Source organism: Podarcis vaucheri, assembly GCF_965113315.1.
Source record: "Podarcis vaucheri genome assembly, chromosome: 4".
NCBI lineage: Eukaryota > Metazoa > Chordata > Lepidosauria > Squamata > Lacertidae > Podarcis > Podarcis vaucheri.
The window spans coordinates 4292396-4315395 of NC_138762.1; the positions used below are offsets into that span (position 1 = coordinate 4292396).

The 23000-nt window shown below is 45.4% G+C and overlaps 1 protein-coding gene across 1 annotated transcript; it reads left to right on the forward strand.

Annotated features, from left to right (window-relative positions):
• The first annotated feature begins 3997 nt into the window (after nucleotides 1–3997).
• LOC309530427 (uncharacterized protein) lies at nucleotides 3998–18965 on the forward strand. Its single transcript, XM_082219398.1, has 5 exons — nucleotides 3998–4104; nucleotides 5094–5175; nucleotides 5456–5538; nucleotides 7675–7801; nucleotides 17296–18965. Exons 2-5 carry the CDS (start codon nucleotides 5115–5117, stop codon nucleotides 18528–18530), a joined length of 1506 nt encoding a protein of 501 aa, XP_082075524.1. The 5' UTR covers nucleotides 3998–4104; nucleotides 5094–5114; the 3' UTR covers nucleotides 18531–18965.
• Nucleotides 18966–23000: the final 4035 nt, after the last annotated feature.

Sequence of the window (23000 nt, forward strand, 5' to 3'; positions counted from 1 at the left end):
ATGCTGTGCTGTGCTAGAAGGAATGTGGCAAGGCGGTACTCCCAGTCCCCTTGCGTCATGCGGCGAAGGGTGTCCTTGGTGGTCCGCACCATGCGTTCTGCTTGGCCATTGGTGGCAGGGTGGAACGGCGCCGAACGGATGTGGCGGATGGCGTTCTGTGCTGTGAAGTTTTGGAATTCTCCTGACGTAAATGCAGTCCCGTTGTCTGAGACGAGAGTGTCAGGGAGCCCGTGGGTTGCAAACAGCCTGCGTAGTACCCAGATGGCTGCGGACGTGGAAGTGGACGGTACCAGTGCGACTTCCAGCCATTTGGTGTAGGAGTCCACCACTATGAAGAATGTTTTCCCCTGAAAGGGGCCAGCGAAATCCACATGCAGGCGTGACCATGGTGCTCGGGCGGACTCCCAGGACTGGACTGGGGCCCTTGGGGGATCTGGGCGGGATTCTTGGCAGGCCTGGCAGTGTTTGACCCAGGCCTCTATCTCTCCGTCGATCCCTGGCCACCACACATAACTCCTGGCAAGGGCCTTCATTCTTACTACCCCTGGGTGTGTCTCGTGTAGGGCTGTGAGGACCCTTTTGCAGAGGGGATGGGGAACGACAACCCTGCTTCCCCATAACAGGCACCTCTTGTAGGCTGACAGTTCATGTTTGCGGGTTGTGTAGCCGGCGAATTCTGGCCCGGGGCTGCTGCTGGGCCATCCCCTCCACACCCAGTCCAGGACCCGGGAGATGACCCTATCTTTCTTGGAATGGTGTGCAACTTCTTGTGCCTGAATGGGGCGGTCGGGAAGCAGCTCCAGGCTCATAACCTCTTGTGCAGGTGCTGGGTCAGGGCCTGTTTCCGGTAGTGGTAGCCTGCTGAGGGCGTCCGCATGGCCCATCGCCTTCCCAGGTCGGTGAATCAGTGCATACTGGTAGCTGGCAAGGAAAATTGACCACCTGAGGACGCGAGGAGACAGCACTTGCGGGGTCTGCCTTTCGGGGGCAAACAAGCCAAGCAACGGCTTGTGGTCAGTCACCACGGTGAAGGGCCGCCCGTACAAGAAATCATGGAATTTTTTTACTCCCTTCACGATTGCCAGACCCTCCTTGTCAATTTGCGAGTAGTTCCGCTCGGTTGCGTTGAGTGTCTGGGAAAAGTACGCCACCGGCACCTCTCTTCCATCCGGGAGTTGGTGCCCCAGGACAGTGCCAATGCCATAGGGTGAGGCGTCGCATGCTAGCATCACCGGCAGCCTCTCGTCGAAGTGTGCCAAGACAGAGTTTGAGACAAGCAAGTCCTTGACTGCCTGGAATGCGGCCTCCTGGCGCTGGCCCCACACCCAAGGGGCCCGCTTGTCTAGGAGTCTGTGTAGGGGCTCCGCTACCGCCGCCTTGTGGGGAAGGAAGGAATGGTAAAAGTTCAATAGTCCTAAGAAGGCCTGAAGTTCAGTCTTGCTCTTGGGCGCTGGGGCATCACAAATAGCCCGTACCTTGTCCCCAGTCGGGTGGACCCCTTCTGCATCCACCATAAATCCCAGAAAGTCCACCTGAGGCACTCCTAGTAGACATTTTTCCCGCTTCACCTTGAGACCCGCCGTCTGGAAACGGTGTAGAACGGTGCGGAGGCGGTCCTCAAACTCCTCTGGTGTGGGCCCAGCAATCAACACATCATCGAAGAAGGGGGTGACACCAGGAATCCCTTTAAGGAGAGAATCCATTAGATTCTGGAATATGCCTGGTGCCACGCTGACCCCAAATTGCAGCCGCTTTACCCTGAACGCTCCTCTGTGCGTCACAATCGTCTGTGCCTCTGCTGTGGCCTCATCTACTGGCAGCTGTTGATATGCTTGGGCCAAGTCCAGCTTGCCAAAAATTTTCGACCCAGCCAGGGTGGCAAGGACATGGCTGACCACTGGCACTGGGTATGCGTGGGCCGTGAGGGCCTTGTTTATGGTACATTTGTAGTCTGCGCAGATGCGGACCGAACCATTAGGCTTGACGGGTGTAACGATTGGAGTTTCCCAGGGGGCATTAGGCACCGGCTCCAGCACTCCTTGCTCCACGAGTCGGTCCAATTCCTCGTCTATACGGGGTTTCAAGGCGAACGGGACCCGGCGGGCCTTGAGCCTGACCGGTCGTACTGCAGGGTCAAGCTGTAGCGCAATGGGGGGCCCCGTATACTGTCCCAATTTCCCATCGAAAATGCCTGGAAATTCCTTGCATATGGCGTCCACGTCCACTTGTAAGCTAGTGTGGTTCACCCCGGTGACAGCTAGCCCCAGTGGTCCAAACCATGCCAATCCCAGTAAGCTAATGTAGGGGCCCTTAACCACAAGCAAGTCCAGTTGCCGCGTCCACCCTCAGTATTGCACCCTGAAGGTCCCCACCCCCATTGTGGGGACCTTACGTTTCTGGAAGTCCCGTAGGGTGAATGGGGCCGGCCTGAGTTTGGGACCCCCAGTAGGACACAGTCCCCTTAAGGTCTTTGCCGAGATTATGGATAGAGTTGAACCCGTGTCAAGCTCCATGCGGCACGGGGCCCCCTCTATCTGTACCTCTACATAAATTTTCTCTACGTTGGGGTGGGGCAACTGGTATACCTGGCAGTCCGTGAGCTCCGTCGAGTTGCCTTGGTGCGTTGGGCCCTGGGACCTGGGGCTCTTGGGTTGGTCATCTGATGCCTGGCGTCGGGTGGGCCGAGCCCGACACACCCGGGCGATGTGTCCCGATTTTCTGCACTGCCTGCACTCTGCGTTGCGGAAACGGCAGGTCCTCCTCTCGTGACTCTCCCCGCAGCTTGCGCAGTTTCCTCCTTCTCGTCGAGGCAGCTGTGGTCTGTGCGCTGCTTGAGTGCGCTGCTGTACTCGGTGCACCTCCTCCCTGTCGGATCCTGAGTCGTCAGTGAGGTCTTCGTGGTGGACCCTCGGTTGGGATGGCAGGCTCGGCCATGCCTCTTGCGTCGACCTCTCGGCAGCTTCCGTTGCCAGGGCCTCCTCCAGAGCGACCTAGAACGTTAGGTCCTTCTTAGCATAGAGGCGTCGTTGCAGCTTCTCATCCTTCAGGCCACCGACGAGGCGGTCACGAAGCATGTTCTCCAGCTCTGAGAAGTTGCAGAACCGGGCGGCTTGGCGGAGAGAGGTCACAAACCCAGTTATGGTTTCCCCAGGGGCTTGTCGCTTTGCGTAGAAGGCATTTCGACGAGCCACCACTGAGGGCTGCGGCGAAAAGTGCCCCTTCAGCTGTTCCATTATTGTTTTGTATGGAACAGTAGCGACATCTTCAGGCGCAAGGAGAGCCCGGGCGATTTCAAACGTCTCCTCTCCGCAGACGCTGAAGAATATCGCCCTCTTCTTGGCGTCTTCTTCGTCGGTGACCCCTTTGGCTTCTAGGAGGAAGGTGAAACGGGAGGCGTATGCTTCCCAGTCTCCAGATGCTGGGTTGAATGGCGAGAAGCTGCTGTTGGCTGCCATTCTGAGTTCCTTGTGTCCCGGAGCTGAAGCCTGGATACACGGCGCGAGGCAGCGGTGCGGCAGGTGGCGGTGCTGCGGTGCTGTGTGTGGCAGTCAGCTCAGCGGGATCCCACCTTCGTCGCCAGTGAAATATACTCAGAGTCGCAAAGTGATTTCATGCTCTTTATTCAGCTCATAGTGGTGAGGAGGAATGAATGAAAGTCCCCTCACAGTATCTGCTTTATATACATTATTTACACAATGGGTTGCACATGATTGGCTAATTCCGGAATTCTACTGTAAGCCAATCAGGTTGTGGATTCACTTCAATCTGGAGCAGGATTGGGTGGTTCCTGCCAACCAATCATACTGCTGCATTGTTCTAGGACCAATCAGACTGCTGCATTCTGAATCCTATTGTTCTAGGACTAATCAGACTGCTGCAATTTGGATCCTATTGTTCTCAGTACATAACAGAAAGAAAAACACGGAGGGGAGAGATGGGCACGCTGGGCTTGGCAAGGGTTAAAGGGAACCGAGCTGCCTTCCTAGAGAGGCCAGGAAGCAAGGGGGGCTGGTCCTCCAGAGCCAAGGCCCCTCCCTCCCCAGTCCTTTCCTGCTTTGGGGTCTCTCCTGCAAGGGCCGAATCGCAGCCCCCTCCTGGGATCTGGTGAGTCTCCTCTCTCTCTGGGATCTGGTGGGGGTCTCAGGGCTGCAGCAGGGGAGGAGGCGGGGGGCCTGATCTGCTCCTGCGGGGGGGGGGACCCCAAGTCAGGGAGGAGAGGGTCCTGCCAGGGAGGGGCCAGGTCTGCCACGCCCTCCTTCCTGCAGATCAGAGGATCCCAAACTCATTTGCCCCCCCCCCTTTCAGAAAAGATATCCCTTCTTTATACAAAGGAGTCCCTGGGACTTTAACTCTGTGTGACGTCGCTCAGCCTCATTGCACAACAGAGGAAACATCTGCAAATGGTTTTCCAAAGCTGAACGAGGAGGTGGACACTAGCCCCTCTCCCCAGAAAAAGGTGGGAGAGAGAGGCCAGGAATAAAGAGAGGGATCCCAGTTTCCCAGAGTCTGGCTGCTGCATTGGGGACCAGTTTCCCAGTGTCTCCCAGGGCAGCTCCCCACGGAGGCCACTGCAGCAATCCCCTCGCACCCAGAGCATGGCATCCCAGGACCACATCCTCTCTCTCCCAAAGGGATTGTTGCTGGAAATGGGCGCTGCTACTCCCTGGGCCTCCAGGGACCTTGGCATCATTGTCTCTCTCTGTGTTAAGCTATCTAAGAGAATTATTATTATTATTATTATTATTATTATTATTATTATTATTATTATTTCCTGCCTAAATTTCAAGGGAGATGTATTTGACCCCACCCACCTGGCCCTCTGGGGTTTTCCAGATACATACCTGGCCCTAAGAGCAAAGAAAAAGGGACCCCACCCCAGGAGTCTGTCTTGAGAGTGGCAGAGAGTCCAAGTGCAAGAAAAGGAGACAGAAGCAGGGGAGTGGGGGTGGGGGGAGAACAACTCCTGAGGACCCCCGGGTGAGGACCCCCGCTAGAGCCAAACATCCATTATTCACAAGATCCTGATGACTTCCTTGTCAGTCAGTTCTGACTTCATGCATTTTCTCTGTTTTGAATCCTTGTTTCTTTCTCAGGGAAAGGATCTCTGTGTGGAAATGGACCTGGATTCCTGTGAGGCAGAGAGGCCTCCGTTGGACACCAGAGAGAGGCCACTGGGTAAGGAGGGAGGAGTTTTTTCTCCGTTTAGTCTCATTCTGTTGGTTTTCCAACTCATCTGTGGGTTCTTTTCATCTTGGGGGGGGGGACTTTTGGGATCCAGGGCCCAGAGGAAAAGAGATGTATTTCTGCATAACTAACATATGAAATGGGCACAAACCTCCAAATGCACTCAGTGGGTGAGGCTTTCTCAAAGGCCTATCTGTAGTAGAGATGTCCTGTTTCCCCTGTGAGAGAATCAGGCACTCCTGGCATCCTGTTTACATTTTTTCTCTTGCAGGTGGCAGAAGGATGCCGGCAAGACCTCCTGATCCTCCTTTTCATGGGGGCAGAAGGGAAGCAGCGGCTGTGGATCCAGATCAGGTCAGGGGAAACTGCCTTGTGGGGACAGAGGCCGAGGGTGAGGAGATTTCACCCCTCCCATACCCAAGAATCTCCTGACCATCTCCTGATGGTCTCTGCTGACTCTCCACAGAGAAGAGGAGGCGTGTCCTGCCTATCTACTTATTCTGCCCAGCAACATATCTGTGTGTGTGTGAGAGAGTCAGTCAGTCAGTGTATCGGAGAGAGTGAGAGTTTTAGAGATCCTAGAGATAAGATTGCTGATAAGAGCAGCTGCAGACTCTCAGTGTAGCATTGATTTATGCTTAGAATATTCAGCTCTGTATATAGTTTTGTATCATAGTTGTAGTTACAGAATAAAAGGAAGATATTCTACAGAGCTGCTCTCCGAGTGGTTTATACTCTGCAAGACTCTGCAAAACTCTGCTGCGCAACGACTGTAGTATTGAGACAGTGAATCCGGTGCTCTCAGCTCTAAGCTGTGAGTCCACAGCACTGTGACCTGTTCCTGTGAGAAAGGAGGTCTCTGGCGGTGCTCGCCTAGCCCAGTCGGGGTTGAGGTGAATGAGTCCAGTTGGTACACTGGCTCTAGGGCGATGCTGACAGAGGGATGGAGCAATGTCATGGACTGGTTGGGCACAGAGGAGTGGTGGGAGGAAGCAGCTGGGGAGCCAGGAAGGGAGGACGTCTCAGAGCCGAAGGAGTGGAGGTGGAGGAAGGATGAGCAGTCAGAGGAATAAGAGGGAGAAGCCTGGGAAGAAGAGGTGTCAGAAGCTGAAGGGGAAACAGGGCTTAGTGAGCTGGGAGACTCTGTGGCAGAATGCAGTGCAGAATCAGAGGCAGAAGAGGAAGGAGGCAAGTGGGAGAGGAAGGTCAAGAGGCAGAGGTGAGTCAGGAGAAGGAGGAGCCACCGGGGGCTCCCTCTCCTTCTGCCAGAAGCCACCCTCCCTGCTTGTCTCTCAGAGCCAGCAGATGGCTTACAATGGAGGAGCAAAGGCAGGCTGCACACTGGCGCACTGTTCGATCACTTGCCAGAAACCCCAGAGAGGAGGGGACTTGGAAAGCTGTGGGGAGCCGGGGGCCTTCACTCTCAGCAACTGCTTTTGTGGACGAAGAGGCTCAGGGAATGAGCTGCTGTTCTCATTAGGTCTGAAACTCAGCCAAGTCTGCAAATATCGTGTTCTTGCTGATAAAGAGTTAACGCCAGCTGTGAACTGTGGGATTTCCTGCCCATTTAACTCTGCTATACCAGCCTTCTGAACGTCACCACTATGATTCATCAGTAGTTGCTGTTTTCATAGACTCCTAGAGTTGAAAGGGACCCCAAGGGTCATCAAGTCCAACCCCCTGCAGTGCAGGAGTCTCAGCTAGATCATCCAAGACAGATGGCCATCCAGACCAGGCTTCTTGTATTTCTATGTTGATCATTGAATGCTCAAATTTCTAAGAAGTGTACAAATGAGAACAAATAGTGGCATGGATTCACCTAACCAGCCCCATCAGCTGCAAAATGGGGCCTGCCCCCATCCCTCCCCCTCTCCACGCCTCCCTGAACCCCTTGAATTTGGCTGTAGGGCATTGGGAGGGAACTCCCCAGAACAACTCACGAGGAGAGGAGAAAGTGGATCCTTCCATCAGGGAAACTGGAATGCTTGGGTAGGCAGAATGATTCGAAAACCACAATGTGGAGTACCACCTATTTGCACAAAGTCGAATACCCATACTGTAAGGGAGTCTCGATAACGAGAGTACTTGATTAAAAGCAAGATTTATTGCAAAACAAACAAAGTTCATCGGAGCGGCAAGCATGGCCATCCTTCCATAATCAAGGATGTCTCTTCTAAGGAGGGGGCTTCCAGCGAGCCCAGAAGCAGCCAAACTTCCACGGTCTTTCCTGCTCTCTAAATTGCTTTCCTTTCTAACTGCTGTGTTTTGTCCTTCACTGACCCTCAGGCAGGCTGCCGCCTGACTCTCTGAACTCTTGTTTTCAGTTTGCATTCCTAAGGGAGGGGGAGTTGACTCCCGTGTAACCCTCTCTCTCCCTGGCTGCTTCCTTCCCTGGGAGCTGGCTCATTCATGTCACATACACAACCGAGTTTTCTGTAGCGGATCATATTTCTGCTGTCTCAGAGGAGTACTTTTCCCTTTTTCTTTCAGGGTGCAGTGTGCTTGGAAGATGCTGCTGTTCGTTTCACGGACGAGGAGTGGGCGTTGCTGGATCCTGACCAGAGAGCTCTGCATATGGACGTCAGAGAGGAGAATCGTGGGATTGTGGCCTCTCTTGGTAAGGCTCCCTGTGGAATCGTCCTATCTGCCTAGAAATTCAAAAAATACCTCTATGTGAGGAACCTCATATATTTCCACAGAGCTCAACAGTGCCCCCTACAACCCCTGGGATCCTAACAACCCCATCATCATCATCATTATCATTATCATCATCATCATCTTTATTATTTATACCGTGCCTATCTGGCTGGGTATAATTTGCTGGGCTGAATAACAAATTACTATTCTTTCTGTGAACAGTCTTCCTCCAGTTCTGCCTTTTTATACCATGATCGGGCTGGGCTGGACTGCCCAGGCCATCTTAAATGTCAGCTTCAGAGTTGTTAGGAAAGATAAGTAACTTCTCTCAGATTTTCTGTTTTTGCTTTTGCTTCTGTCAATCTTGGGTTAACCAAAGAGACAAATGACATTGGAGATGGAGGGGATGCCATGAGTGGGCCAAACAACATCTGCCCCAAAGAAGAGGCAGGTTTTTCAAATCTCAGATAATGATGATAATAATAATAATAATAATAATAATAATAATAATAATACTGATAATAGTAATAATAGTAATAATAATTTGTTCATACCCTGCCACTCTGGGCAGCTCCAAGCAGAAGATTACAACCACGATGAAACATCAAATATTAAAATCTTCCCTAAACAGGGCTGGCTTCAGATGTCTTCTAAAAGTCTGATAGTTGTTTATTTCATTAACATCTGATGGGAGGGCATTCCACAGGGCGGGCACCACTACCAAGAAAGCCCTCTGCCTGGTTCCTTGTAACCTCACTTCTCTCTGGCAGGGAACCACCAGAAGGCCCTCAGAGCTGGACCTCAGTGTCTGGGCTGAACGGTGGGGGTGGAAACGCTTCTTTGGGTATACTGGACCAAGGCCGTTTAGGGCTTTAAAGGTCAGCACCAACACTTTGAATTGTGCTTGGAAACGTACTGGGAGCCAGTGTAGGTCTTTCAGGTCTGGTGTTATTTGGTCTCAGCCTGCATACCAAATGGAGCTGGTAGACAGCTGCCCTAGACACTGAATTGACCTGCACCTCCATGGACAGCTGTGTGTCCAAAAAGGAAAAAGCGAGGGAGAGGGGGGAAAGAAAAGAAAAGGGAATAAAAGTATGAATAGAGTAAAAAACATAGTAATATCTCATATTTCAGTCAGCAAAGAAAAGAAACTTCCAACTATACCCATTGTACTAATTTTCAAATAAACTATTATTTACACAGTTACACAACGTTGTTTTTTGTTAACTTAATTTAACTTTATCTAACATGTACTTTGTATTACAAGGCTCATTCAATATCTGCCAGAAAACTTTTACTATTACAGTACCTTTTGAGATATTCCTTAATTATTAACCAATCCTTATTTACTTCTTGTATTGTATTTCCTCTTATTGACCCCGTTCTCCTTGCTAATTGTAAGTACTCTATCAATGTGGCTTGCCATTCAATCTTTGAGGGGATGATGTCGCATTTCCTTTTCCTTCTATTAAAATCCTTGCTGCAGTTGAGGCATACATGAATAGTGGTCTGTATTTCTTTTGGATTTCTGGTGTCATAAGACCTCATAGGAATGCCTCAGGTTTTTTAGGGAATGAAATCTTAAACATTTTCTTTAACTCATTGAAGATGGTATCCCAAAAATCTTTAATCTTGTCACATTCCCACCACATATGCATGTAAGTTCCATTTCTTTTTTTGCTTCTCCAACATAAGTCTGACCTGTTCTTATATATTTTGGCTAGTTTTGCTGGTGTCAAGTGCTGTCTATATAACATTTTCAAAACATTTTCTCTTAAGTTCATACATACAGTAAATTTGATGTCAACTCTCCACAGTTTTTCCCACTGACACGTGTATATATTGTGGCCTGAATCTTGTGCCCAGCGAATCATAGATCCTTTCACTTTCTCCTCCTTTACCTCCCAATCCAGGAGGAGGTTGTACATTTTCGAAATACATTTGTTCTTGGATTGAAGGAGTCCTTTTTCGAATTTGGAAGTTTCATTTGCAAATCCTTTTTTTATTATCTAAACTAAATCTTGTTTAATTGGAAATATTGTAGCCAATCTGTTAAACATGTTCTAATCTTACCAAATTCTTTCAACTTTAGTTTGTTGCTATTTTCCTCCAGGATCATTCTGTACGTTGCCCAATCGCTTTGCATATTCCTTTTCTTAATGGCTATGGCTTCCAATGGGGAGGTTCACCAGGGGGTTTTGGGTTCTAAGAGATCTTTATATTTGTTCCATATATAGTGATTTTCTTACAATATGATTCAAAAAACCCATGTGGACCTTCACCTTATCATATATCATATAAGCATGCCATCCAAAGTGATTGTCATGGCCCTCTAAGTCAACTAAATCTGTATCTTTCGAAACTATCCACTCGTTGATCCATACTAGCCCAGCTGCAGCATAATACAATTCCAGATCCAGTAGAGCAAATCCTCCTCTCTGCTGTTGGTCTATTAAAATTTGATGTTTAATTCTTGGTTTTTGCCACTCCAAATAAATCTTGCAATGTCCCTTCTCCAGTTCTTAAAACAATTCATACCTCCCAAAAGTGGGATAGTTTGAAACAGGAACATCAGTTTTGGCAAGACACTCATTTTGATAACAGAAATTTTACTCCAAAAGGAGAGGTGAAGCCTGCTCCAGATTTCCAGGTGCCTCTTGATCTCCTTCCATAACTTTACATAATTATCTTGATATAGATGAATACATTTATTTGACAGCCAAATACCCAAGTGTTTTACTTTTTTCCTTACCTCTAGACCAGTAAGTTCCTGTAACTCTAGTTTTTCATCTGAGCACATATTTTTAACTAAGAGGTTGGTTTTCTTTTTGTTAATTTTGAAACCTGCCAATTTTCCAATTCATTAATTAAATCTATTGCTAATGGGATACCTTCTTTGGGGTCTTCAGTTGTTAATATCACATCATCCACATGGGCTCTAATTTTATGTTTTTTCTTCAATCTTAATTCCCTTTATTCTCCCTTCCTTCCTCAGTTCATTTAGCAGGGTTTCCAGCACCAATATGAATAGGAGAGGGGAAAGGGGACACCCTTGTCTCATGCCTTTCAGAATATCAATACTCTCTGTGAGTATTACTCATTATTTATTAATTTCGCCTTTTGCGTGGAGTAGATAGATTCCATACCTCTTTCAAACTTTTCTCTGCAGCCCATTAAATTTTTTTAAAATACTGTTTATTAAATTTTCCACTTTAACAATCCAATCAAATCATAATAAATATTCCACATTATACATATTATTCAGTAATCAAACAGTCCAAATATTATGCCAAATTATAAAAAATTTGGAGGTATCTTCCCATGTTCTGAGGTCGGAGGGCTCTGATCATCTCATACTTCTACTGCTTTCATAATTTTCATGATAGTTCCCATAAATCATTCCGATGTTAATCCTCATTACTTTTCACAGCCTCTGAGTTTATCAAACAAGTGAGATAAAGCAAAACAATATATTCTGTGTGGAATTTATGTCTAGAGTTCCCTCTCTATGTTCACGATATCTCTTCACAAAATGATGTTTCCACCAAGCCAGTCCAAAAATCTTCTCACCTCGGGCAGCAGCCAAGTCAGCCCAGATAAAATCAAATCAAGGCATCTGACCAATGCTTTTAAGACCAGCTGTCCTTCAAATGGTTAGCCTGTCCAGGGAAGGTTTTGCCATATAAAACTGGGAATGTACATATTAAGTAAGATATTAAAAAGCACCTATCCCCCTAAGGCTCTGCATTTAATTCAACAAGCTGATCTACTTCCGGTCATGGCTGCTCGGTTAATTGGAGCTGCGTCATTCCGATTCTAATTCCAGGCAAACTTCCAAAGATTTTTTGGCGTCTCTCCAGTCATTCTCCATATCAAGGTTGGGAAACTCTTTATCCTCTTCCAAATATATCTGCAGATGAATGCTTTGAATTTGGTTTTCTACTTTTGAATAATTGTTATTTCCACACAGTTAATGATTATTAGAGTCATGTTATATCACCAAATACACCACCTCTCCAGTCTCGCTTGCTATAAATAATCAGGCAGTTGGTTCTTTCAGAGGAGGATATTGCCATTTAACATAGCAAAACGAAATATAATAACAACGGAGACTCACCCCCCCTTTCAGTTCCAACATACCAAGTCTATGTAGATGTTAATCCTTCTTCTGTTCAAATCGTTTTTAGCACCTCAGTGGCTGAATTAATAAGCAGAGTAGTTTCTCCCCCTTCGCTCAGATCATGTCCAAAACTTAAATCCAATTTTTCATCTTAAGAATTGGAAGCTTGCTGCTAAATGGAGGCGACTTTGGAGAGTTGCCAAGAAACATTCCGGGTTTTCCATCCAGGACCCCCCCAGCCCCTCCTTTCTTCTGAATTTGGGGCCAGGTGTTGGGTGATCTGCGGAGGAGCTGCCACTCCCCAGCCCAGGGAGTGTAGGGAGGCTGATTACTCCCAGCTCAGCCTCTGATTCCGGAACGTACGGCAGTGATGGAATTGAGCCATTCTCCATTGCAGCTCACCAGAAGCTCCAACGCAGCCCATTAAATTTAACTGTTTTTTCATAAAGCTCCATGCGATGTTATCAAACGCCTTCTGGCATCGATTAGCATCATAGCCGCTTGCTTTTCATTTTTAAACTCCAGATTTTCTAATAAATTAATAATATTCCTTGTGTTTTTCGGGATCTGGTGTTTGGGAAGGAATGCTGCCCGATTAGGGTGAATTATGTCTTTTAATACATGTTTTTGTCTACCTGCTAGGGTACCTGCATAGATTTTGTAATCACAGTTTAGCAGAGATATCGGGCTGTAATTTGCTATTATCTCTAGGTCGCTTCCTTTTTTTTTGGTAGTAAAATCACATAGGCCTCATTCCAGGGGGCCGGGGTCTTTCCTTCAATGAGAGTATCCTTAATTACTTCATTCAGTGGTGGTGACAGTATTTCTTCAAGTTTTTTAGAAACTTCTGCAGGTATTCCATCTGGGCCAGGCAACTTTCCTGACTTGGCATTTTTAATTGCATTTTTAATTTCTATCATAGTAATGGGTGCATTTAGTGTTTCTCTTTGGGCTTCTGTTATTCCTGGTATTTTATGAAATTTTAGGTATTGTTCTATGTCCTCTAGCCTTTCTTTCCCTTTTTTATATAGCTTTCGATAGTATTCCACAAAATCTTGTCTAATCTTTTTTGGATCATCCGTTGTTGTCTCTCCTATTTTCAATCTATTTATTAATCTTTTGATTTGTCTTTTCTTGATCTGCCAAGCCAGTAGTTTCCCTGGTTTATTGGCATTTTCAAAGTTTCTGCTTTTTAAGATGTTTAAGTTACAATCAATTTCTTGTTCTAATATAGAGGAGTATTCTGCTCTTAATAATTTGATTTCTTTAGAAAATTGATCATTGCTAAGGTCCTTGGTCAGCTCATTTTCTTTCTTTTTTATTTCCTCCAGTAAATCTACTTTATCTTTTTCTCTTTTCCTTTTTTGAATTGTGCTCTGTTGGATAAAATAACCCCTGAAGACAGCCTTACATGTGTCCCATGCCACCACTTTCTCAGTTCCCTTATTATTGTTGCTCTCGAAGAATTTCTTTAACACTTTTGTTAGAGGTATCGGTTGGTTGCTCGAGAGCAATAAGGCAACATGCTTCAATAGTCTGTTTTAAAAGTTTCTTATTTATGATAAAAAGCCGTTAGAATGCAGAGCGCCTCTATTCCGTCTCTTGCTCATTCACTGGCAGAATCTGAGAGTGGGTGGTCCCTAAACCTTCACCAGCAGAGTAGTTTCTTGATGCCTAGTCTGCGCCTCCCCTCTCTGTGCAGAAGCCTACTGCGCAAGGAAGGTGTGGGTAACGGGGGACCTCTCTCTTCCCCGCTTTGCTCAGGCAAGGTGTCCTGGCACCGCCTCGCCTCCTCCGAGCCCTGCATCTCCTTTCCACTAGAGGCGTGGCTACCTTCCTTCTCTGAGGAAGTGCTGCTTCCCACAATCTTTGGGGGCTCTCTGTAATCCATCCAGCTTTTCCACTCTCGCCCCTGAGCCGACGGCAGTTCCCTGACAACTTTCTTAGCTCTTAAAATGATTTTTTCATCATTTAGAAGGGATTCATCTAATCTCCATCTTTTCGGCCCTTCCCTCCCTTTCCCTCTCAGTTTTAGTAGCATTGAGTTATGGTCTGAAAGTGTTTTTGACTGAATTTCCACTGCTTCAATTTGTTCTAGTAAATCCTTGGAGATCCAAATGGCATCAGTTCTACTGTTTGACTCAGAGAAATATGTATAAGCTTTTTTGTTTGGGTATTTATGTCTCCAACTATCAATTAAATCTAGGTGTTCTATCATAGCTATGAAACGGCACAGAAGTCCCCCCCCCTTCCTTTATTCCATCCTGCAGATCTATCCAGTTCTGGATTAAATACCCCATTCAGGTCTCCCATCAGTATTAGTTTCTCTCCTATACTGTATCAGTATCTCTTCTAAACCTTTATAAAATTTTGCTCTTTTTTCATTTGGGGCATATATCCCAATTATCATAAAAGATTCCCCTTGTGATTTTTATCTTAATTATTATTATCCTAACCAATGTTGATGACCTGGTTAGTGGGGTAGATGTGGAAGGATCATTAGGCGCGAGTGATCATGCTCTTCTGAAGTTTACTATACAGCGGAAAGGAGCAGCCAAGCATACTAGGACTCAATTTCTTGACTTTAAGAAAGCCGACTTCATAAAACTTAGGGAAGTGCTGGGTGAGATCCCCTGGACAGCAATACTTAAAGGAAAGGGAGTTCATGATGGCTGGGAGTTTGTTAAGAGGGAGATAGTAAAAGCACAACGACAGGCAATACCAATGAGACGGAAACATGGAAGGTGCCTAAAGAAGCCAGGGTGGCTATCTAAAGAACTTTTAACTGAATTAAGATTAAAAAAGGATGTGTACAAAAAATGGAAAAGGGGGGAAACCACCAAAGAGGAATTCAAACAAATAGCCAGCACGTGTAGACACAAAGTCAGAAAAGCTAAAGCACAGAATGAACTCAGGCTTGCTAGAGAGGTTAAAAGCAACAAAAAAGGCTTCTATGGGTATGTTCGTAGCAAAAGGAAGAACAAAGAAACTGTGGGGTCACTCAGAGGAGAAGATGGTGAAATGCAAACAGGGGACACAGAAAGGGCTGAACTACTCAATGCCTTCTTTGCCTCAGTCTTCTCCGATAAAGAAAACAATGCCCGACCTGAAGAATTTGGAGCAAATGATTCAGCAAAGGAAACACAGCCCAGAATAACTAAGGAGATAGTACAAGAATATTTGGCTAGTTTAGATGTATTCAAGTCTCCAGGGCCAGATGAACTGCATCCAAGAGTATTAAAAGAACTGGCAGATGTGATCTCAGAACCACTGGCAGTCATCTTTGAGAATCCCTGGAGAACAGGCGAAGTCCCGGCAGACTGGAGGAGGGCAAATGTTGTCCCTATTTTCAAAAAGGGGAAAAGAGAGGACCCAAATAATTACCGCCCAGTCAGTCTGACATCAATACCAGGGAAGATTCTGGAGCAGATCATTAAGCAAACAGTCTGTGAGCACCTAGAAAGGAATGCTGTGATCACCAATAGTCAGCATGGATTTCTGAAAAATAAGTCATGTCAGACTAACCTGATCTCGTTTTTTGACAGAATTACAAGCCTGGTAGATGAAGGGAACGCAGTGGATGTAGCCTACCTTGATTTCAGCAAGGCATTTGACAAGGTGCCCCATGATATTCTTGTAAAGAAGCTGGTAAAATGCGGTCTTGACTATGCTACCACTGAGTGGATTTGTAACTGGCTGACTGACCGAACCCAAAGGGTGCTCATCAATGGTTCCTCTTCATCCTGGAGAAGAGTGACTAGTGGGGTGCCACAGGGTTCTGTCTTGGGCCCGGTCTTATTCAACATCTTTATCAACGACTTGGATGATGGACTCAAGGGCATCCTGATCAAATTTGCAGATGACACCAAACTGGGAGGGGTGGCTAACACCCCAGAGGACAGGATCACACTTCAAAACGACCTTGACAGATTAGAGAACTGGGCAAAAACAAACAAGATGAATTTTAACAGGGAGAAATGTAAAGTATTGCACTTGGGCAAAAAAAATGAGAGGCACAAATACAAGATGGGTGACACCTGGCTTGAGAGCAGTACATGTGAAAAGGATCTAGGAGTCTTGGTTGACCACAAACTTGACATGAGCCAACAGTGTGACGCGGCAGCTAAAAAAGCCAATGCAATTCTGGGCTGCATCAATAGGAGTATAGCATCTAGATCAAGGGAAGTAATAGTGCCACTGTATTCTGCTCTGGTCAGACCACACCTGGAGTACTGTGTCCAGTTCTGGGCACCACAATTCAAGAGGGACACTGACAAACTGGAACGTGTCCAGAGGAGGGCAACCAAAATGGTCAAAGGCCTGGAAACGATGCCTGATGAGGAACGGCTAAGGGAGCTGGGCATGTTTAGCCTGGAGAAGAGGAGGTTAAGGGGTGATATGATAGCCATGTTCAAATATATAAAAGGATGTCACATAGAGGAGGGAGAAAGGTTGTTTTCTGCTGCTCCAGAGAAGCGGACACGGAGCAATGGATCCAAACTACAAGAAAGAAGATTCCACCTAAACATTAGGAAGAACTTCCTGACAGTAAGAGCTGTTCGACAGTGGAATTTGCTGCCAAGGAGTGTGGTGGAGTCTCCTTCTTTAGAGGTCTTTAAGCAGAGGCTTGACAACCATATGTCAGGAGTGCTCTGATGGTGTTTCCTGCTTGGCAGGGGGTTGGACTCGATGGCCCTTGTGGTCTCTTCCAACTCTATGATTCTATGATTCTATGATTCTATGATCCTTCCATTTGCGTCTTTATATATTAGCTTTGGCTCCAGGTTAGGTTTTACGTATATCACCATACCTCTTTTTTTTTTTTGTCTGCTGTTATAAATTCTGACCCTAGTTTTGGATTTATCAACACTCTTGTGTGTTTTTTATTTATATGTGTCTCTCGGATACATGCTATATCTAAATTCTGTTTTTCCACTATGCGTTCTAACTTGTTTCTTTTCTTTTTATCTTTCAATCCTTTTATATTCCATGATAGTATTTTTAGATTCATACTTTATTAATTTGAATAAAGAAGAAAGAAGACAAGAGAGAAAGAAAGAGGGGAGAAACAGGAAAAAACAGATATTACAATTAGACAATTTTAAAATGCAGTATTAACTGCACAGATTGTTTCTAAGAAGTAACTGCTAAAAGTTGCCTTGGTTTGTTATGCTCTTTCTTATACTCTTTTTATTTGTGGTGCCTAGTCACTGTCATGATCTTGATTTGATATTCCTGATTTGTTGCTGGGGTCTTCATCAATTGGTTGCCTACCACAAATTTAATTAGCATTAATCCATAACTGGGACTTCCATTTGTTCCTCAGGCTTAATTCCTTTTTGTTTCCATTGCAGATTGTGAAAAATTGGAAATCAAGAACAAGGGTGACCATGAGAAAATCCCCAGAGAGGAGAAGCCACATAAAAATTTGGAGTGTGGAGAGAGTTGCAATCAGAGCTCCCATTCCATTTCCCATCAAATAAATCTCATTAGAAAGAAACCCTACCAGTGCATGGAATGTGGAAAGAGCTTCAGTCAGTGCTCCTCTCTCACTTCCCATCACAGAATTCATACAGGGGAGAAACCCTATCAGTGCTTTGAATGTGGAAAGAGCTTCAAGAAGAGCTCCCATCTCATTTCCCATCAAAGAATTCATACAGGGGAGAAACCCTATCAATGCTTTGAATGTGGAAAGAGCTTCAGTATCAGCTCCAATCTCACTTCTCATCAGAGAATTCATACAGGGGAGAAACCCTATCAGTGCATGGAATGTGGAAAGAGCTTTAGTCACAACGTTTCTCTCACTTCCCATCACAGAATTCATACAGGGGAGAAACCCTATCAGTGTGGGGAATGTGGAAAGAGCTTCAAGAAGAGCTCACAGCTTACTTCCCATCAAAGAATTCATACAGGGGAGAAACCCTATCAGTGCATGGAATGTGGAAAGAGCTTCAGTCACAACGTTTCTCTCACTTCCCATCAAAGAATTCATACAGGGGAGAAACCCTATCAGTGCATGGAATGTGGAAAGAGCTTCAGTCACAACGTTTCTCTCACTTCCCATCACAGAATTCATACAGGGGAGAAACCCTATCAGTGTATGGAATGTGGAAAGAGCTTCAGTCAGAGCTCACATCTTACTTCCCATCAAAGAATTCATACAGGGGAGAAACCCTATCAGTGTGTGGAATGTGGAAAGAGCTTCAGTACCAGCTCCAAACTCACTATCCATCAAAGAATTCATACAGGGGAGAAACCCTATCAGTGCTTTGAATGTGGAAAGAGCTTCAGGGAGAGCTCCTTTCTCACTTCCCATCAGAGAATTCATACAGGAGAGAAACCATATCAGTGCATGGAATGTGGAAAGAGCTTCAGTCACAATGTTTCTCTCGCTTCCCATCAAAGAATGCATACAGGGGAGAAACCCTATCAGTGTGTAGAATGTGGAAAGAGCTTCAGGGAGAGCTCCTTTCTCACTTCCCAACAGAAAATTCATACAGGAGAGAAACCATATCAGTGCATGGAATGTGGAAAGAGCTTCTGTCAGAGATCCAATCTCACTTATAATCAAAAAACTCATAGTGAGTAGAATCATAGGATCGAAGAATTGTGGAGTTGGAAGTAACCTCTGGTGTAATCTAGTCCACCCCATGTGAAGCAGGCATCGCAGCTAAAGCATCCATGAGAGGTGACCATCCAACTTCATAAAACCTCAATGGATGGAGATTCCAGCACCTTCCAAGGGAGTCCATTCCACTAACAGCTTTTGCTGTCAAAAGTTCTTCCTCATGTTTAGTCAGAAATCTCCGTTCTTTTAGCTTGAAGTCATTGATTGATGTCCTACCCTCTGGAGCAGGAAGGAAAAAAGGTTTCCTCTATCTTCCATTGTTTATAGTATTATTGTGTATTTTGTGTTTTTATAGTGTGATTTTATGTTGTGAACCCTCTGAGACCTGTGGGAATAGGGTGGTTTACAAATTCAATCAATCAACCAATCAATAAATCAATAGATTCTTAGTTGCCATCCTCTGTACATGTTTCAACTTGTGTTTTTTTTATAAATATTTTTTATTGCTTTTTTCCAGATGAAAATATACAGTCAATTACACAAAGAAACATCAACAACAAAGAAAAGAAAGAAGAAAAAACAGATCATTTCAAAGCTTATTTCAGTTTTCTTTCGGACTTCCCCACATCTCCCACACAATGCATTCCTAACAATAAAAATATCAGCAAATTATAACCTTGTTTCATGTGTTTCTTCTATACTTTCAAAAACTTACGTTTTAGTTTAAATTACTTGTTGTCAATTTACTCTAAAAAACTAATATAATATCATTTTAAACATTTAAACATTAGTCCTTTCATTAATTATTATTTGATTTCATATGTCATCCACTCTCATTGCTGGAGCTAATCTTTCCAAATCGTGCGAGTTCTTATGATTCATATAATTTGTAAAACTTTTGCAAATAGTCCTTAAATTTTTTCCAGTCTTCCTCCATTGCTTCTTCTCCCAAATCTCGGATCCTGGCAGTCATCTCGGCTAATTCCATATAGTCCATCAATTGCGTCTGCCACTCTTCCAGTGTGGGTAAATTTTGTGTCTTCCAATATTTTGCGATAAGAATTCTTGCTGCTGTAGTTGCGTACATAAAAAACGTTCTGTCCTTCTTTAACACTTTCTGGCCGACAATGCCCAGCAAGAAGGCCTCTGGTTTCTTAGGGAAGGTGTACTTAAACACCTTTTTTAGCTCATTATATATCATTTCCCAGAATGCCTTCACTTTTGGACAGGTCCACCATAGGTGAAAGAATGTCCCTTCAGCCTCCTTACATTTCCAACATTTGTTGTCCGACAAATGGTATATTTTTGCAAGCTTGACTGGGGTCATGTACCACCTGTATATCATTTTCATAATATTTTCTTTCAGGGCATTACATGCCGTAAATTTCATACCGGTGGTCCATAACCTTTCCCAGTCTTCAAACATAATGTTGTACCCAATGTCTTGAGCCCATTTTATCATGGCTGATTTAACTTTCTCATCCTGAGTGTTCCATTTAAGCAGCAAGTTATACATTCTTGATAATAGCTTAGTCTTTGGTTCTAACAGTTCTGTCTCTAGTTTCGATTTTTCCACCTGGAAACCTGTTTTTTTATCCATCTTAAACACCTCCTGAATTTGAGCATAATGAAACCAATCTTGCACCTTATTCTTTAGTCTTTCATAACTCTGTAACCTCCAATTGTCTCCAATTTTTTCTATTATTTCCCCATATGTCGGCCAGCCGGCCTCCATATTGGGTTTTTTCCGAGCCTTGGCCTCCACTGGTGATAACCACCTCGGGGTCTTACTTTCTAACAAGTCTTTATATTTTGTCCAGACTATAAATATTGCTTTTCTGACAATATGGTTTTTGAACATTTTATGTGTTTTTACCTTGTCGTACCACAAATACGCATGCCATCCTAACGAATTATTAAACCCTTCCAGATCTAGGACATCAGTGTTCTCTAGTAACAACCAGTCTTTCATCCAGCAGAAGGCTGCAGCTTCATAATATAACCTTAAGTCTGGCAGGGCAAACCCCCCTCTTTCTTTTGCATCAGTTAGTATTTTAAACTTTATTCGGGGCTTTTTGCCCTGCCAAACGAACTTTGAGATATCCTTCTGCCACTTCCCAAAACATTCCACTCTGTCCACGATCTGTAAGGTTTGAAACAAAAACAACATCTTTGGCAAAACATTCATTTTTATAGCTGCTATTCGGCCCTGTACATGTTTCAACTTGTTGATATCCTTTTTATTATTTATAAAAGTCATGTTCTGCCCTTCATCTGAAGATTTCAGTAATGGTTCTTCGTCATCCTGGGATGAAGTGACAAGTGAGATGCCACATGATTCTGTCCTGGGCCCGTTGTTGCTCAACGTTGTTGTTGCTGCCGCATTCTGGATTAGTTGTAGTTTCCGAGTCACCTTCAAAGGTAGCCCCACGTAGAGTGCATTGCAGTAGTCCAAGCGGGAGATAACCAGAGCATGCACCACTCTGGCGAGACAGTCCGCAGGCAGATAGGGTCTCAGCCTTCGTACCAGATGGAGCTGGTAAACAGCTGCCCTGGACACAGATTTGACCTGTGCCTCCATGGACAGCTGTGAGTCCAAAATGACTCCCAGGCTGCGCACCTGGTCCTTCAGGGGCACAGTTACCCCATTCAGGACCAGGGAATCCTCCACACCTGCCCCTCAAGACGGTCCAGAAGGATGCTATGGTCGATGGTATCAAACGCCACTGAGAGATCCAGCAGAACTAGGAAACACCTTTGTCCCTAGCCCGCCGGAGATCATCAACCAGTGCGACCAAGGCAGTTTCAGTCCCATGATGAGGCCTGAATCCCGACTGGAAGGGATCCAAATGGTCCGCTTCTTCCAGGCATGCCTGGAGTTGTTCGGCAACCGCTCGCTCAATCACCTTGCCCAGGAATGGAAGATTTGAGACTGGGCGATAGTTGGCCATCGTGGCCGCATCTAAAGATGGTTTTTTAAGAAGCGGTTTAATAACCGCCTCTTTCAACAGGTCTGGGAAGGCTCCCTCACGGAGGGAAGCATTCACCACCCCACGAAGCCCATCGCCCAGTCCTTCCCGGCTAGCTTTTATAAGCCAGGATGGGCAAGGATCCAGGAGACAGGTGGTTGGTTTCACTCGTCCAAGCAGCCTGTCCACATCCTCGGAGGTAACAGATTGGAATTGATCCCACTCAACTTGACTAGACAGAACTCTAGCACTCTCCCGCCCCGGCCCTGCTCCCACGGTGGAGTCTACTTCTTCCCGAATCTGAGCGATTTTATCTGCAAAAAACTTTGCAAAATCATTGCAGGAGATCTTGGGGTCTTTACAAGGCCCTGATGTTGCAGGTGGTTCCGCTAAATTGTGAACCACCTGAAAAAGTCTCCTGCTGCTGTTTTCTGCAGATGCAATAGAGGCGGTGAAGAAAGTCTTCTTCGCCGTCGCTATCGCCACTTGGTAGGCTCGACGTTGAGCTCTAACCTGTGTCCGGTCAGATTCGGAGTGAGTTTTCTGCCACCGACGCTCTAGCCGTCTCAGCGATTGTTTCATCGCCCTCAACTCCGAAGAAAACCACGGGGCTGTCCGGGCTCCATGCAATCGGAGAGGGCGCTTCGGAGCCAGACAGTCGATAGCCCTGGTTAACTCCGCATTCCAGCGGGCCACCAGGGAATCAGCTGAAAGGCCATCAACACGGGATAAAGCATCCCCTACCACTCTCTGGAAACCATTTGGATCCATTAAGTGGCGGGGGCGGACCATCCGAATTGGTCCCATCCGATTTTAACATATAAATTATAATACGTACCACAAAGCTTTGTCACTTATACAACCTTTTTGGATTTACATCAGCACCGCTGATGATCCACCGTTTTAATCACTTCTTATGCATTTCTTAACTTTACATTACCTTTAAATTTCTTAACTAATCATCCTCCCCCTTATCCATTTTTGCAATAATTCCAATAATACTCCTCACAAAACTTCTTGTAAACCTACAAAGGTCGTCACTTCAGTTTGTTGACTCTTATCCAGTCCGTTATCGAGGCAAAACACTGCTCCAGAGCATTGACTGCCTGACCTGCAGATGTCAAGGAGAAGAACTGAGTGTCACCAGCAAATTGCTGACAACGTGCCCCAGATCTCTGGATAACCCCACCTAGTGGTTTCATGTTTCTTTTTTTAAAAAAATAATTATTGGTTTTTCACCTTTTATATAGACATATAGACACACAAAAAGACAAAAGACAAAAACATGTATAATTTCAGAAAATCCTATTTTCCTAACCCTGTTCCCTGACTTCCCCCCACCCCCTCTCTTGCATCCCAATTCCCAAAATTATGTCAGCAAATTGGTATTTCTCGTCTTGACCATCTTAATATTACGCCTTTTATAAAGAAAAATAAATTTTTTCTAAGTTGGACCCAGGTTCCCTTCCATCGATTTCCCATTTTGTCTTAGATAAAGATCATATTAACTAAACCCCATGGT

What these genes read in the sequence shown, in the direction of transcription:
- LOC309530427 (XM_082219398.1), top strand. Translation starts at nt 5,115, where the DNA reads ATGGACCTGGATTCCTGTGAGGCAGAGAGGCCTCCGTTGGACACCAGA. An exon ending in CGGCTGTGGATCCAGATCAG is followed by an intron (nt 5,539 to 7,674) that starts GTCAGGGGAAAC and finishes TTTTTCTTTCAG; the next exon opens with GGTGCAGTGTGCTTGGAAGA. An exon ending in TGGGATTGTGGCCTCTCTTG is followed by an intron (nt 7,802 to 17,295) that starts GTAAGGCTCCCT and finishes TTTCCATTGCAG; the next exon opens with ATTGTGAAAAATTGGAAATC.